Here is a 17678-nt window from a genome sequence, read left to right on the forward strand (position 1 = left end):
CCGCCGTGAAGAAGGGTGCAATCAAATATTATACAACTCTGCTCTATCATCTTTGGGTGCAATGATGGGCCGGGGGGTTTGGCGGCAGCAGCCGCAATCAAAGTTACGAGAGGAGCTCTGCTCTATAATCCTTGGTCGGAATGGGACGGCTGCACGTTATAATGTCCTATCGTTCCACTCTCTCTCCCCCTTCTCCCTGTCCCCATTCTCCCTCGCCCCACTTTCCCCCTTCTCCCTCTCCCCCTTCTCCCTCTGCCCCCTTCTCCCTCTCCCTCTCCTCTCTCAATCTCTCCCTCTCTTCTCTCGATCTCCCTCCCTTCCCTCCCCCTCCCTTCCCTCTCTCCTTCCCTTACCTCTTTGTGAGAGTAGCAGCTCTGCTATGCCTTGGGTCCAAAAGAGCATTAAAAGAAAATACCTAATGGTCTTTGTAAGAAGATTTTAATAAGCTCTTCTGCATTTAAGGTAAATTGACATATTAGAGGAAAAAAGCATGTTCAATATACAGGTCTCTCCACACAACTGAAAACAATTGCACTTAAGTGATATATCATCCATTGTTCAGGCATGTAGTTATGATTAGTTTTTTTCTTATTAGTTAATCCTAATTTGCTCCTGTAATTTCAGATGTCAACAGTGGGTCCAGAATACTCGTCGACAAGATCTCCTGCAATAACTGGAGTGACAGAGGCGAGAGAAAACAAGGAGATAAAAGGGTGTGAGATAAAGAGAGAGGAATGTATATGTGCAGCTTTAAGGGACATTGGTCAGGTAGCATTTGGAGTATTGCATACAGTCTGGTCACTCCATTACAGGACTGATGTGGAGGCTTTGGGGAAGGTGCAGAGATGGTTAACCAGAATGGTTTAAAAACAAGGAACTGCAGATGCTGTTTTTCAAAAAAGGACACAAAACAGTGCCTATCCACGTGTGCCAGCAGGCTGGAGAAGAGGGCAAAGAGCGGGCAGGTGAAGGGGCGCTGGCCAGTGTGGACTCGCCGGTGCTCTAGCAGGTGGTCAAGGCGGGTCAAGCCGTTACCACAGGACGGGCAGGGGAATGGACGTTCACCGCTGTGTGTGAGCCGGTGCTGCCACAGGCTGGACATGCGGGTGAAACCCTCGCCACATTCAGCGCACTCAAAGGGTCTCTCTCTGGTGTGTATCCGCTGGTTCTCCCGCAGCCCCCGTGCTTTCTTGAAACTCTTGCCGCAGTGGGTGCAGCTGCTCGCCGGTGTGAGCCCGCCGGTGCTGCCGCAACCCCCGTGAGCTGTCAAACGACTCACCGCAGTACGGGCAGTCGTAGGGCTGGCCACTGGTGTGCACGCGCTGGTGAGACAGGGCATGGGAGGCCATGGCAAAGCGTTCTCCACCCACCGGGCTGGGGATGGGACGGTCGCCGGCGTGCACCCGCTGGTGGGACAGCAGCCTGTTGGAGCAGATGAAGCCCTTGCCGCAGTCGCTGCAGCTGAAGGGGCGCTCGCCGGTGTGGGTGCGCTGGTGGGACAGCAGGCTGCTGGACTTGGTGAAGCCCTTGCTGCACTGGGTGCAGGTGAAGGGGCGCTCCCCGGTGTGGGTGCGCTGGTGTGACAGCAGGTTGCTGTAATGGGCGAAGCCCTTGCCGCAGTCGCTGCAGGTGTAGGGCCGCTCCCCGGTGTGGGTGTGCTGGTGGGACAGCAGGCTGTTAGAATGGGTGAAGCTCTTGCCACACTCGCTGCAGATGTAGGGCCGTTCCCCGGTGTGCAGGCGCCTGTGCACCTTCAGGGTCTTACACGACTTGAAGCCTTTGCCGCAGACAGAGCAGGAGAAGGGCCGCTCGCTGCTGTGCACCCGCCGGTGCTCCCGCAGCCTCCACAACTGGCCAAAGCTCTTGCCACACATGGAGCAGCCATGGGGCTTCTCGCCCATGTGTATCCACCGGTGCTCCCGCAGCCCCGACAACCAGGCAAAGCTCGTCCCGCAGGTGGAGCAGCCATAGGGCTTCTCGCCCGTATGCACTCGCCGGTGTCTCTCCAGTTCATGTGCCGTCTTGAAGCTCTTGCTGCAGTTGGAGCATTCAAAGGGACGTTCTTCCGTGTGCACCTGCCGGTGCACCCGCAGCACCGACAAACAGGTAAAGCTCTTGCCGCAGTCGGAGCAATCAAAGGGACGTTCTCCTGTGTGCACCCGCCGGTGGATCTCCAGACGGCTAGGGTACTGCCAGGCTTTGCCACACACGTCACACTCATAACGCTTCTCCTTGTGCCCCGTCATGTGGTCCTCCATTGAAGCTCAGGTCGCACATCGAGCAGATGGGGAGGGGTGGGGGGTCTCACCAGCACTCTGGCCGCCCTCAATGGCCGCTCACATCCCCGTCTCTCCGTCTACAGCATTGGCTCCTAAACCCTACAGCAGGGGAACACAGAGGGTCAACAAGTTGGCAAACAGGACATTACTAATGCGTGAACATTACTAGTGCTTGAGTGGGGTTATTGAGGGAGGAGATGAGGTGTCAGGGAGGGGGAGAAGTGTGGCAGGAAGGAGGGGAGAGATGGTGAGGATGCAAGTGGGGAAGGGGCATGAGGACAGTGGAAGTGAGGGGGGGGGAGAAGGGAGAGGGGTTATGAGGGGAGAGCGGAGGGGGGGAGGGGGGTTGTGGGAGGGGGAGATGGGAGGGGGTGAGGAAACAAGTGGGAGAAGGGGGGCTGCACGACCAGCGCACTGACGTCACCACCAATCCGAGGGGGACTGCTGGCCAAGCACCCTGCCATTGCGCAGTCACATGGGGGGGCAGCATGCATCATGGGAAGAAGGTCACAGTGCTGACATCACTCAGCGGGTCGGGCAGCTTCTGTGGAGAGAGGGGATGCGTGATGTTTCGGGTCGAGATCCTTCTTCAGTCCGATGGGTAATATGGAGATAAGGAAGTGTAAGGAGTGAAAACAGGAAAAAGGGAATGGGGTTCAAGGAAAATGTATAGATCATTGTTAATTGGGAGAAGGTAACAGGCAATAGGTGCAGGAGTAGGCCATTCAGCCCTTCGAACCAGCACCACCATTCAATATGACCACGACTGATCATCCAGAATCTAAATACTCTGCTCCTGTGTTTTCCCCATATCCATTGATTCCGTCAGCCTAAGAGATAAATCTAACTTCAAAATCTAGTCTTCAAAACATCCAGTGAATAAGCGAGTTCGGTATTCTGATTGCGAATGCCCAGGTCATAGGTCACTCGCTATAAACATTCTGGGCGGCTGTGCTGCTGTGTAGGTGCAGGTCTGCGTTTTGCGCGTGGTTGGGCCCGGGTCTCTGGCACTGCAGGCACCGTGGAGTTGCTGCTGGACCTTCCCCGTCCCCTCCCGGGTGTCCCGTCCCTGTCCGGGAGTGTCAGGTTGGCCCTGAGCTGGTGGGGCTGTGGTGGCCCCGGGCTTGCAGCCAGCATGGGGAGGGCAGGCACTGGCTCCAGCTCGGTTCTGCCTGTCCCACTGGGTTGGTCTGCAGCCCTGGACTGGTGGGGCGCCAGCCCTAAGCGATGGTGGCCCTGGACTTGCAGCCAGCGCTCGGCTCTGCTCCAGCTCCCAGGGGGCCTATTCCTGGGTGGGCCGGGGACCGTCACCTGCGCTTCTTGCTTTGTCCAGTGGCTGTCGGTTGGTCACCTCGGTGCCGGCGGGAGCCGAGCGCTGATCATCGGTGGGGATGCACACGCGATGCTGCGGTGGCTCGGCGGATCAGGCAACATCTCTGGAGAAGGGTCTCGACCTGAAACGTCACCAATTCCTTTTCTCTGGAGATGCTGCCTGTCCCGCTGAGTTGCTGCAGGGTTTTGTGTCCCCCCCATTGATGACTGGTGCTCGGCTTTCACCGGCGCCCAGGGGAGTTGTCGGCGGTGGCCTCTGGGTAGGGCGGCTGGTGGTCCGCAGCTCGTCGGGGAATGGGATCCTCGGGAGTTGGAGCTGGGTTGGGCCTATCTCTTATTCTTAAACTGTGACCCCTGGTTGTGGATTCCCCCAACATCGGGGACATGTTTCCTGCATCTACCCTGTCCAATCCTTTAATAATTTTATACGTTTCTATAAGATCCCCTCTCTTCCTTCTAAGCTCCACAAATACAAGCCCAGTCAACATATTTTTTTCATTATATGTCAGTCCCGCCATCCTGGGATTTAACCTGTTTAAGAAATACCTGCAGATTCTTTGAAAAATCGAAGGTATTCCTTCGTTCCATAGAAGCTGCCTCACCTGCTGAGTTTCGCCCACATTTTTGTCTGCCTGCGGGAATTAACCTAGTGAACCTACGCAGCACTCCCTCAATAGCAAGAATGTCCTTCCTCAAATTAGCAGACCACAATTACACACAATACTCCAGGTGCGGTCTCACCAGTGCCCTGTACAGCTGCAGTAGGACCTCCTAAACTCAAATCCTCTCACAATGACGGCCAACATGCCATTAGCTTTCTTTACTGCCTGCTGCACCTGCATGTGTACTTTCAGTGACTGATGTGCAGGAACACCCAGGTCTCGTTTCAACTCCGCTTCTCCTAATATTGGCTCATTACCGTTCCGTGTACCGAGATACGGGTGTCAGTGGTTACGGGGAGAAGGCAGGAGAATGGGGTTAGGAGTGTGAGAAAAGGGTTAATAGGGATCATTGATTTATACTAGAACTCTGAAAAAATATAACTTAGAAAGAAATAAGGTGTCAGCAGAAGCCAGACTGCTGGTAGAATAAAGTAACAATATACAGAACAGAGAGAAATTCTAGATAAAGAAAGTAACAAAGATAAAAACTTCAGCAGAAGCCTTGGGAGCCTTTGACGTCAGGAGATGGTCCGAGACGTTCCTGGACTTTCTCGTGGGAATGTGGGCTTTATGTTATGATTGGACGAAACTCGATGGGGAGACATGAGGTAGTGACCATAGTGAAGAAAAGTATAAAGATAGAAAGCATCTCCATCTTCTTTGTGCCTCTAGGGGACATCAGAGGAGAGGCACCTATTCTGCAGAATATGAAATTAATAAAAACACTTCTTTGTCTGAATTTGTCTCAAGAGCATTTGTGATTTTTAAATCTCACAACTTGGGGGCTCGTTCCGAGATCCAATACTCTGGACAGCTGACGGGAGTAGACGGACGAAGGGAAGGTGCACCCTGCTGAGTTCAGCGGTCTCCTTGCTTGCCGTCAGCTGTTTAAGCAGTAGTATCCGGACCACACAGAGACTCGGCAAAGAAGTGGGAGTAGTTGGAAATTGTGAAAAATCAATCGAGCAATTTCTGTGCACAGAACCCAGGTAGGAACAATGACTAATAAAGTTCTTCCTGGGCGATTGTGGAGAGACCTTGTGGTTGACGCTCTAAAGGATTCAGGGGGCTGCAAGGCAAACCCAGAAGGGAGGGGAAAAGGCTGTGGGCCAAATCCCCGCATTCTGCCCAATAGTCCGTTGGGGCAAATGCTGGACCCTGGAGGGCAGGAAATACCCAGGGGTTGGAGAAGCCAACAATGATAAGGTATAGTCCGTTGGGACAAATGCAGAGCCGGAGGGGGCCAAAATACCCAAAGGAAAGAGAAGACAGGGGCCGGGGTGGACGAAGATCACCCGGCCAACAGGACGGGAAGTCAAAGGGCAGAAGGGGAAGATAAGTTCGGTTAAAATTAGACCCCTGAGGGAGGTACCTAGGAGAGGACCCTGAGGGGGAAGGGGGTTTGTTAAATAGCCTCCTTGAAGATCCTTTAGGTCTGACAAGAACAGTTAGATCAATTCCTTTTCACAGAAGTGAAAAACAAGTAGTAAAGATTATGTTGCAGGCAGTAGAAAAACAGCAAATAAGGAAACAGAGAGAGACAGGATGATGAGGGAGTTACTCCCGAAAGTAGCAGATAAGAAGACGGCAAAGGCCGGGGACAAGAGTGCTGGACAGGGAGAAAATATAAAATGAATAATCTATTTGAAGTAAGAACGGAACAAATGTGATTTGTATGTAAAAACCGGTTTGGAACGAATGGTTGTAAGATGAAAGGTTGGAATGAGCAAGTTGTAAAATTGAACACAGTGGCGGGAGCAAGTATTTCCACTGTAGTTCAAATTGGATTGCGAACAAGCTGTAAAATTAACTCTTTGTATCCTCGTAACCTGAAAAAGGGAAGTTGTAAAAATCAGCTTTTGATTTTCTTTTAATCGTTTCTTGATGTTCTTTTAGATTTCTTGTCAGTAAAGATAATTTGGAAAATTGTTACTAGTTCTAGGAATTGGACATTTAAAATAATGGTGAATGTGGATTGAAATAATTGGAAATAAGTTAATTGATGAAACATGACCAGCTTTTATGGTTTGTTGTTTTATGGTAGACATTCAAGTTGAGAAACAGAGAGAGACAGAGATACAGATACAGACACAGAGATACAGCCAGACAGAGAGAGCCAGACACAGAGATACAGCCAGAGAGAGAGAGAGCCAGACACAGAGATACAGAGAGAGAGAGAGAGAGAGAGAGAGAGAGAGAGAGAGACAGAGATACAGCCAGAGAGAGAGAGAGAGAGAGCCAGACACAGAGATACAGATAGAGAGAGAGAGCCAGACACAGAGAGAGAGAGACAGAGACAGAGATACAGACACAGAGAGAGAGAGAGAGAGAGAGAGAGAGAGAGAGAGAGAGCCAGACACAGAGAGAGAGAGAGAGAGAGAGAGAGAGAGAGAGAGAGAGAGAGAGAGAGAGAGAGAGAGAGAGAGAGAGAGAGAGAGAGAGAGAGAGAGAGAGAGAGAGAGAGACAGTGAGAGAGGGAGAGAGAGAGACAGAGACAGAGAGCAGAGACAGAGAGAGAGAGAGAGAGAGAGACAGACAGACAGACAGAGAAACAGAAGTAGGAGACAACAGGATGACAGATTATCCCTTGGGGCACCCATATTGAGAGGGCTAAAAATTAAAATAAATAATAAATAAAAATACCTCACCCCATATCCCTGATGGGGAAGGAAATGGATTTGGGCTTTGGAGGAGGAGAACGTGGGACGATTATTGGTCATGAAAGATTTGAAGGCACCATTGGTAAAAGTGGTGGGAACCACAATGTGTCAGATAAAGATGCATGATGTAAATTGTTACATCCGGGCCGACAAAAGACTACAAACATGGCCGCCGCTATGAACTATTGTGGTGGAAGTCATTCTTCTTAAAGTCAAGCAGAATTGAAGGAGGTGGTGGGATTGTCATTTATTTCCACCCCCCCGATTCAGCGAACAGTTGGTCTCTGCGGTCAATCTCAATGAACAAAGCCCCTGGTTGAAAAGACTGAAATAAGTGATGAACTGACACAAGTGAGTCCTATGAGGGAACCAAGCGGGGCCAGAGAATTACATGCCAATAATAAATGTCTTGGGGAACTTTTCCTCAAAGTCCTATCAGGAGTGAAATTAATCTGGAGATTATAAGCCCTAACAGGACTGGGGTCCCCAAGAGAGAGAAAGGGATTTAAGGAACAATGTCAAGAAAGGCTAGGATGAGGTAGGTTTTTTTAATTAGATGGGAAAGGCAGAGTTGAATGTTGAGGGGGAACTTCTTTACTCAGAGAGTGGTAGCTGTGTGGAATGAGCTTCCAGTGAAGGTGGTGGAGGCAGGTTCGATATATGGTTATATGGTATACCCTTAGAAAGTATTTGCTGATGTGGACAATTTGTTGGTTTGTTCCACAAGTGAAGAGAGAGAAATACTTCAGAATATAAGACAGCAGATGATGACCTTGGGAAAGGCAGGATATAGTTCAGACTAGATTGGAAATTTTGAAATTGTATGGTGAAATGGAAAAAAAAAAGTACATGTCAAAGAAGTTAAATTAAAATGCAGACAAAGCAGCTGAAACAGCATCTGGAAGAGATGTCCAGGGTAAGTCTGAATCGATTTAAGTATGAGCACTGTAGTGTCGTTTATGCTGAATAGGGTAATTAAGAGGTTTGGTAAACCCACAGAAATCAGCTTTGACAACGGATTGTTTTCATTTGATGAAAAGAATAAATGGAACATTGAAGGTTAAAATAAATAACATTTGTGTAATGCTCTGCCATTGGCACTGAAGAAATGTTGCATGCAAACTAACCAGCAGGTGACACAATGGAGAAGTTCCTGCAAGGGACCGAGTTTGGAACAGTTACAGATAGAATTTAAAAAGTATATGAAACAGTTAATAATGATATACAAGTCTATTTATGAACAGGTAAAGTAAAAGCTGTCGGAGATGGACCAGGAGGAAGGACCCTTTAAACCTGAAGACAAGGTGTATGTATTTATTCGGCCAAATTTTAGAGCAGGTATTGGAGGATTTCCCAGGTCACGGGGAAACGCAACTATTACAGTATGTGGATGACCTCCTTTTTTCAGGAGCAAGAGAAATGGAAGTGAGGGATGCCACAATAAGCCTGTTAAACTTCTTGGGAAGGAAGGGGTTAAGAGTGTCCCGTAACAAGCTTCAATTTGTGAAACAAGAGGTAAAATATCTGGGACATTTGATAAGTGGAGGAAAGAGACGAATAAACCCCGAAAGGATAGCTGGGATCACGAGAGTACCACTACAAAAGAATAAGAAAGAGATCCGAAAATTCCTGGGATTGATAGGATACTGTCGACTGTGGATAGATGATTACTCCAGACAAGTAAAATTCCTGTATGATAAATTGGGAGAAGAAAAAGACAAAGTTCAGTGGACTCCAGAACAGGAGGTGAAATTTGGGAAATTAAAGAACAGTTTGATTACTGCTCCCGTGTTGGCTCTGCCCTCAGTAGAACAACCTTTCCACCTGTTTGTAAATTCAGACAAGGGGGTGGCACAAGGGGTACTCACCCAGAAAAGAGGGGGAAATCGACAGCCAGTGGCATTCCTCTCAAAAATATTAGATCCAGTCTGCAGGGGATGGCCGGGATGCATACAAGCGGTAGCAGCTACCGCAATATTGGTGGAAGAGAGTAGGAAATTAACCTTTGGAGGCACTCTGGTTGTTTCTACACCACACACAGTAAAAACCATACTCACTCAGAAATCCAACAGATGGTTAACAGACTCCAGACTTTTAAAGTATGAGGCCATCCTGATGGAAAAAGACGATTTGATGATAATTACGGATAAGAACCTTAACCCGTCCCAATTCCTGTATCCAGCAGAGAAACAGGGTGACAAGGAAGAGGGCCCAGTACACTGCTGTAGTGAAATAATAGATTTACAGACAAAAAGTAGAGAAGACTTAGAAGAGCAACCTCTGGCTGAGGGCAGCCGGTGGTTCATAGATGGATCCTCCAGGTGCATAGATGGAAAAAGACATATTGGGTACGGTATAGTGAACGGGGAAACTATAGAGGAAATTGAAAGTGGCAGGCTGCCTGGTAGTTGGTCAGCTCAATCTTGTGAATTATATGCATTAATGAGAGCTTTGGAATTATTGGAGGGGAAGGAAGGAACAGTATATACCAATTGAAAATACGCTTTTGGAGTAGTACACACCTTTGGGAAGTGTACAATTGTGGTCGCCCAATTATAGGAAGGATGTCAATAAAATAGAGAGAGTACAGAGGAGATTTACTAGAATGTTGCCTGGGTTTCAACAACTAAGTTACAGAGATAGGTTGAATAAGTTAGGTCTTTATTCTCTGGAGCGCAGAAGGTTAAGGGGGGACCTGATAGAGGTCTTTAAAATGATGAGAGGGAAAGACAGAGTTGATGTGGACAAGCTTTTCCCTTTGAGAATAGGGAAGATTCAAACAAGAGGACATGACTTCAGAATTAAGGGACAGAAGTTTAGGGGTAATATGAGGGGGAACTTCTTTACGCAGAGAGTGGTGGCGGTGTGGAATGAGCTCCCAGTGGAAGTGGTGGAGGCAGGTTCATTAGTATCATTTAAAAATAAATTGGATAGGCATATGGATGAGAAGGGAATGGAGGGTTATGGTACGAGTGCAGGCAGGTGGGACTAAGGGGAAAAAAATTTGTTCGGCATGGACTTGTAGGGCCGAGATGGCCTGTTTCCGTGCTGTAATTGTTATATGGTTATATGGTTATCTGGAAAGAGCGAGGAATGATAACAACTCGAGGTAAAGAACTAGCACATGAGCAATTGATAGGACAGACACTGGAAGCATTGCAAAAACCAGAACGAATAGCTATAGCACATGTGGCAGGGCATCAGATGGGTAACACCCTGGAGGCCAGAGGAAATAGGGCAGTGGATGAGGTTGCAAAAAGAGCAGCCACAGAACAGATGGTAGAAATGAAGTCACTAATACCGTTAAGGGAACCAGAGGAAAAGATACCTATCTTTAGTGAGAAAGAAGAGGAAAACATGAAAGAAATGGGGGCTCAGCGTACTTCAAATGGGAAATGGTGGACACCAAATGGAAAGCAGCTATTGGACAAAGAAATAATGAGGGAGTTATTAGGGAGATTACATGGACAAAGCCATTGGGGAATACAAGCCCTCTGTGACACCCTCCTCAGAACCAACGCTTGCTGTGGGATGTTTACCATGGCCAAACAGGTCATAAGGGGCTGTGTGATATGTCAGCGAATTAATAAGAAAATCATGAGAGCAGTCCCAGGAGGAGGACAACCATTAGCAGTTAGGCCCTTCCAAAGAATACAGATAGATTTTACCGAGCTGACCCGGGTACGAACATGGAAGTACCTGTTAGTGGTAGTGGACCATTTCACCAGATGGGTAGAGGCATTCCCCACGGCAACTGCCACTGCACAGGCGGTAGCCAAGATATTATTAGAACAAATTATACCCAGATATGGGATTGTGGAAACAATAGACTCAGATAGAGGGACCCATTTTGCCTCAAAAACACATGAAACGATATGTGAAGCACTGGGAATAGAATGGAAATTGCATACACCATGGCATCCCAGAGCTCAGGAAAGGTGGAAAAAATGAATGGCACCTTAAAGACCCAAATTACCAAGTTGATAGAGGAAACGAGACTCCCCTGGACTAAGTGCCTCCCGATAGCCCTGTTGAGAATCCGAACGGCACCTCGAAAAGACATAGGGATATCACCATATGAAATGTTATTCGGGCTCCCATACTTAGGGAAGATAGAAGGAGTCCCAACAATACAAGGGAACGATGTGTTCCTGAGGAACTATTTACTGGCAGTGTCCCAATCTCTTGCAGAACTAAAAATTAAAGGATTGCTGGCCCAGAGCCCACCACTGGACTTTCCGATTCACTCAGTCAAGGCTGGACACTGGGTATTAATAAAAACGTGGAAAGAAGAAAAGCTGCAACCTAAGTGGACTGGACCCTACTTGGTATTACTAATCACGGAGACAGCAGTACGAACAAAAGAGAAAGGGTGGACACACGCAAGTCGAGTTAAGGGTCCTGTGGAGGCCCCACCAGACGATATCAGCCCGTGGACAGTGCGCAAAGGAGAAGAACCATTGACTTTAATATTTACCAAGAACCCGCAGGAAAAATGAAGATTTCGTGTTGGTGGGTCGTGTGTTGGGTGGTTACCCAACTTGTAAGTAATGTAACATGCATAAAAATCACAATACCACAAAATAGAAGGTCCACCACCATCCCATTTAATGTATGTAAAGGAAAAAGGTGGTGCGGCTATAGAATGTATGTATGCACCCATCCCTGTAAAGATTGGCACGCGGTGTTTACTTCATCAAAATATGGGTGGCATTGGACCACCTATCAAGCTGATAGGTGGAGAGTATATCAAAACCCAAACGAGAAATTGCCAGGACGCGTATATGTGAGCATAGAGTGTTCAGATACAGGAAAGTGGTAGGTATTGGATATGTGCAGATAAAACAGGGAAGGACGCATGTCTGAAGTTTGAGATAGAAGTAAAGCGAGATGGGAAGATGGTAATATACGAGGATAGGGGAGAGGTGTTCAAGATAGATGACAGTCAGAATAGGGATCCTGGGGCAACACCTGCACCACCAGTAGTCAGCAATGTCACCAGGGAAAATTAGTCTAAGAAGCTGAAGATAATGATAGTAGCAGGAGAAACAGGATTAAGGCAGTTATATGAGAAGGGAATACCAACAGGGGGAAAAGGAGCCAACACCTGGCTTGCCTGGATGATGTACACAGCCAGAAGTATGCAACAAACCAATTGTTACGCCTGCGCTGGAGCTAGGCCTCAGCTGGTCCCAGTACCATTTCCCCTGAATTGGGGTAGAACACCTAGGGCTATGACATGTATACTACAGCTATTCACGAATCCCCTCTTACCAAAAAAATGAGATATGCCAGAGTTATCATTACCTATTTCCGGCCAGCAACAACAATACGAAGGGCCGAAGGGAAGATCCTCGACCTCCTCCATTTACCATTCCGTTTGGGGAGGAGGGGTTTGAGTGCTATACAAGAAATAACCCAGAGGGACAGGACATGGGGGAGGTGCATGGGGGCAAATGCTGGACCCTGGAGGGCAGGAAATACCCAGGGGTTGGAGAAGCCAACAATGATAAGGTATAGTCCGTTGGGACAAATGCAGAGCCGGAGGGGGCCAAAATACCCAAAGGAAAGAGAAGACAGGGGCCGGGGTGGACGAAGATCACCCAGCCAACAGGACGGGGAGTCAAAGGGCAGAAGGGGAAGATAAGTTTGGTTGAAATTAGACCCCTGAGGGAGGTACCTAGGAGAGGACCCTGAGGGGGAAGGGGGTTTGTTAAATAGCCTCCTTGAAGATCCTTTAGGTCTGACAAGAACAGTTAGATCAATTCCTTTTCACAGAAGTGAAAAACAAGTAGTAAAGATTATGTTGCAGGCAGTAGTAAAACAGCAAATAAGGAACAGAGAGAGACAGGATGATGAGGGAGTTACTCCCGAAAGTAGCAGATAAGAAGACGGCAAAGGCCGGGGACAAGAGTGCAGGACAGGGAGAAAATATAAAATTAATAATCTATTTGAAGTAAGAACGGAACAAATGTGATTTGTATGTAAAAACCGGTTTGGAACGAATGGTTGTAAGATGAAAGGTTGGAATGAGCAAGTTGTAAAATTGAACACAGTGGCGGGAGCGAGTATTCCCACTGTAGTTCAAATTGGATTGCGAACAAGCTGTAAAATTAACTCTTTGTATCCTCGTAACCTGAAAAAGGGAAGTTATAAAAATCAGCTTTTGATTTTCTTTTAATCGTTTCTTGATGTTCTTTTAGATTTCTTGTCAGTAAAGTTAATTTGGAAAATTGTTACTAGTGCTAGGAATTGGACATTTAAAATAATGGTGAATATGGATTGAAATAATTGGAAATAAGTTAATTGATGAAACATGACCAGCTTTTATGGTTTGTTGTTTTATGGTAGACATTCAAGTTCAGAAACAGAGAGACACAGAAAGAGAGAGAGAGAGAGAGAGAGACACACAGAAAGAGAGAGAGAGAGAGAGAGAGAGAGAGAGACACAGAGATACAGACAGAGAGCCAGACACAGAGATACAGAGAGAGAGAGAGAGATCGCAGAGAGAAAGACAGAGAGAGAGAAAAAGGAGAGACAGAGAGAGAGACAGACACAGAGAAAGAGACGACACAGAGCGAGACAGAGCGAGAGCGAGAGAGAGACACACAGAGAGAGAGAGCGAGAGAGAGAGAGAGAGAGAGAGAGAGAGAGAGAGAGAGAGAGAGAGAGAGAGAGAGAGAGAGAGAGAGAAGTAGGAGACGACAGGATGACAGATTATCCCTTGGGGCACCCATAAACTGAGAGGGCTAAAAAAAATAAAATAAAAAAATTAAAATAAATAATAAATAAAAATGCCTCACCCTATATCCCTGATGGGGAAGGAAATGGATTTGGGCTTTGGTGGAGGAGAACGTGGGATGATTATTGGCCATGAAAGATTTGAAGGCACCATTGGTAAAAGTGGTGGGAACCACTAAGTGTCAGATAAAGATGCATGATGTAAATTGTTACATCCGGGCCGACAAAAGACTACAAACATGGCCGCCGCTCACAAACTTACCGGCTACAGCGCCATCTTCTGGTTGGATGCCGTCATGACCGAGGGTATGCAGGCCCCTCAACAAATGTTACCCACTTAAGGTGAACCCCAAGGAACAAAGGGGAATGAGAAGGTGGAGAGTTGAAAATGAACAAGAAAAAGATGGCAACCAGTGAACATTATATTATGAACTATTGTGGTGGAAGTCATTCTTCTTAAAGTCAAGCAGAATTGAAGGAGGTGGTGGGATTGTCATTTATTTCCAACCCCCGATTCAGCAAACAGTTGGTCTCTGCGGTCAATGTCAATGAACAAAGCCCCTGGTTGAAAAGACTGAAATAAGTGATGAACTGACACAAGTGAGTCCTATGAGGGAACCAAGCGGGGCCAGAGAATTACATGCCAATAATAAATGTCTTGGGGAACTTTTCCTCAAAGTCCTATCAGGAGTGAAATTAATCTGGAGATTATAAGCCCTAACAGGACTGGGGTCCCCAAGAGAGAGAAAGGGATTTAAGGAAGGATGTCAAGAAAGGCTAGGATGAGGTAGGTTTTTTAATTAGATGGGAAAGGCAGAGTTGAAAGTTGAGGGGGAACTTCTTTACTCAGAGAGTGGTAGCTGTGTGGAATGAGCTTCCAGTGAAGGTGGTGGAGGCAGGTACGATATATGGTTATATGGTATACCCTTAGAAAGTATTTGCTGATGTGGACAATTTGTTGGTTTGTTCCACAAGTGAAGAGAGAGAAATACTTCAGAATATAAGACAGCAGATGATGACCTTGGGAAAGGCAGGATATAGTTCAGACTAGATTGGAGAATGTTGAAATTGTATGGTGAAATGGAAAAAGTACATGTCAAAGAAGTTAAATTAAAATGCAGCCAAAGCAGCTGAAACAGCATCTGGAAGAGATGTCCAGGGTAAGTCTGAATCGATTTAGGTATGAGCACTGTAGTGTCGTTTATGCTGAATAAGGTAATTAAGAGGTTTGGTAAACCTACAGAAATCAGCTATGACAACGGATTGTTTTCATTTGATGAAAAGAATAAATGGAACATTGAAGGTTAAAATAAATAAGATTTGTGTAATGCTCTGCCAATGGCACTGAAGAAATGTTGCATGCAAACTAACCAGCAGGTGACACAATGGAGAAGTTCCTGCAAGGGACCGAGTTTGGAACAGTTACAGATAGAATTTAAAAAGTATATGAAACAGTTAATAATGATATACAAGTCTATTTATGAACAGGTAAAGTAAAAGCTGTCGGAGATGGACCAGGAAGAAGGACCCTTTAAACCTGAAGACAAGGTGTATGTATGAGTTTTCTAAATCACCGACCGATGTTCGTTTAGAAGGTTGAGATACCTAGTACGATTTCAATAATTACATGAGGGCTGTCCCACAGGTACGAATAGATAATAGCCCTGAGATAATTGAACAGGAGGACAAAGAAGAGTAGAGTTTTAACAAGAACTTGTTTGACATCAGTGGTGGGAAATAATGGAAAGGATACTAAAGACAATATTATAGGAATTTGGACAAATAGGGTAGGATTAGGAAGAATTAGCATGGATTTGTGATTGTGATATTTGACTAATCTTGATTTTTCTTAAAAGAGGTTATTAGGAAAATTGATGAGGTTAAAGTGGTGAACTTCAGTAAGGCCTTTGACAAAGTTCAATAAAGGAAATAAGGTTGGTTAAGAAGTGGTTAGTAAGGAATAGCAAGATGGATTAAAAGTGACTGTTGGGAAATGTCAGAGAGTAATGGTGGATGGATGTTTATCAGGTTGGAGGTCAATGACTAGAGGGGTACCTCAGGGATGTGTGTTGGGACCACTGTTGTTTGTCATGTGAATCAATAATATGGATGTTGGTGTGGTAAGATAGATTAAGAAGTATGTAGATTATACTAAGATAGGTGGTGTTGTGAATAATTAAGTAGATTTTTTAAAAATGTACAGAGATATTTAGGTCATTTGGAAGAGTGGGTTGAAACATGACAGATGGATTTAATGTTGATAAGTGTGAGGTGATACATCTTGGCAGGACAAATTCAAATTAGACTTACATGGTAAATGATTGTGAATTGAGGAATGAAGTTGAACAGAGGGATCTAGGAACAACTGTGTGTAATTCCCTGAAAGTGGAATCTCGTGTAGAAAGGATGGTAAAGAAAGATTTTGGTGTGTTGGCCTTTATAAATCAGAGCATTGTGTATAGAAGTTGGGTTGTAATGTTAAATTGTACAAGCTATTGGTGAGGTCAATTGTGGAGTATGGTGTATAATTTTGGTAGGCATAATTATAGGAAAAAGGTTAACAAAATAGAGAGTACAGAGGAGATCAATTAGAATGTTGACTGGGTTTCAGCAACTAAGATACAGAGAAAGGTTGAACAAGTTAGGTTTTTATTATTTGGGAAAGATAGAAGGAATACCCACCATGGTAACGATGTTTTCTTAAGGAACAGTTTACTGGCAGTATCTCATTCTATTACAGAATTAAAAACCAAGGGGCTGCTGGCACAGAGTCCCCATCTCGACTTGCCAATCCATTCTGTGAAAGCAGAGAACTGGGATCTTGTAAAATCATGGAAAGAAGAAAAGCTGCAACCAAAGTGGACTGGACCCTACCTTGTGTTATTAATCACCGAGACAGCAGTACGAACAAAAAGAAAAAGGGTGGACACACGCAAACCGATTTAAGGGTCCTGTGGAGGCCCCACCAGACAATATCAACCCGTAGACTGTGCGTGAAGGGAAGGAACCATTGACTTAGTGCCTATTCGGATGTTGTATCATTCCCTGCGCTGGCCTTCAGAACACAGTATGACTAGCGAGAGGAGGATAGGGAGGCGAAGAATCTGCTGCTAGCACTAGAAAAGTAAGATATTGTATAAATCAAAAGATGCGTAGCAAAAAAAAAAATGGTGGATTGTGAGAAAAGGGTAAATAGGGATCGTTGATTTATACTAGAACTCTGAAAAATATAACTTAGAATGAAATAAGGTGTCAGCAGAAGCCAGACTGCTGGTAGAATAAAGTAACAATATACAGAACAGAGAGAAATTCTAGATAAAGAAAGTAACAAAGATAAAAACTTCAGCAGAAGCCTTGGGAGCCTTTGACGTCAGGAGATGGTCCGAGACGTTCCTGGACTTTCTCGTGGGAATGTGGGCTTTATGTTATGATTGGACGAAACTCGATGGGGAGACATGAGGTAGTGACCATAGTGAAGAAAGGTATAAAGATAGAAAGCATCTCCATCTTCTTTGTGCCTCTAGGGGACATCAGAGGAGAGGCACCTATTCTGCAGAATATGAAATTAATAAAAACACTTCTTTGTCTGAATTTGTCTCAAGAGCATTTGTGATTTTCGAATCTCACAGGAGGGAGAGATAGATCAGCCATGATTGAATGGCGGAATAGACTTAATGGGCCGAATGGCCTAATTCTGCTGCTATCACTTTTGACCTTATACAGGGAGAAACCTTGTCTCCGCACTGGAGTCACACAAGTCTTACACTCAACGTTATTCCCTTCATCCCGTATCCGTACACTGTGGACGGATCGATTGTGATCACGTGTTGTCTTTCTGCTGACTGGTTAGCAACAACAAATCTTTTCACTGAACCTCGGTACACGTGACAATAAACTAAACTCAACCCTCCCGCCGCCAGGTGGCGCTGCAGACAGAGGGACAAACACGGTGCGTCACGGACTCCCGCCGCCAGGGGGCGCTGCACTCGGAGGACCAGAAACGC

At 46.1% G+C, this 17678-nt stretch overlaps 1 protein-coding gene across 3 annotated transcripts; it reads right to left on the reverse strand.

Moving 5' to 3' along the window:
• Window positions 1-421: 421 nt before the first annotated feature.
• On the reverse strand, window positions 422-17643 carry LOC129694223 (zinc finger protein 239-like). 3 transcript variants are annotated; one of them, XM_055630938.1, is made up of 2 exons: window positions 16357-17643; window positions 422-2378 (listed from the first exon to the last, which is right to left on the reverse strand). In XM_055630938.1, the coding sequence occupies exon 2, from the start codon at window positions 2256-2258 to the stop codon at window positions 1134-1136; it is 1125 nt and encodes a 374-aa protein (XP_055486913.1). In that variant the 5' UTR covers window positions 2259-2378; window positions 16357-17643; the 3' UTR covers window positions 422-1133. The 3 variants fall into 3 exon arrangements, with proteins under 3 accessions (XP_055486913.1, XP_055486914.1, XP_055486912.1); XM_055630939.1 differs by lacking the exon at window positions 16357-17643 and adding an exon at window positions 8991-9012; XM_055630937.1 differs by lacking the exon at window positions 16357-17643 and adding an exon at window positions 8802-8953.
• Window positions 17644-17678: the final 35 nt, after the last annotated feature.

Source organism: Leucoraja erinacea, unplaced genomic scaffold, assembly GCF_028641065.1.
Source record: "Leucoraja erinacea ecotype New England unplaced genomic scaffold, Leri_hhj_1 Leri_582S, whole genome shotgun sequence".
Classification (NCBI taxonomy): domain Eukaryota; kingdom Metazoa; phylum Chordata; class Chondrichthyes; order Rajiformes; family Rajidae; genus Leucoraja; species Leucoraja erinaceus.

Bases quoted from the DNA above. Each gene is read 5' to 3' on its own strand.
- LOC129694223 (XM_055630938.1), bottom strand. From the start codon at position 2,258: ATGGAGGACCACATGACGGGGCACAAGGAGAAGCGTTATGAGTGTGAC.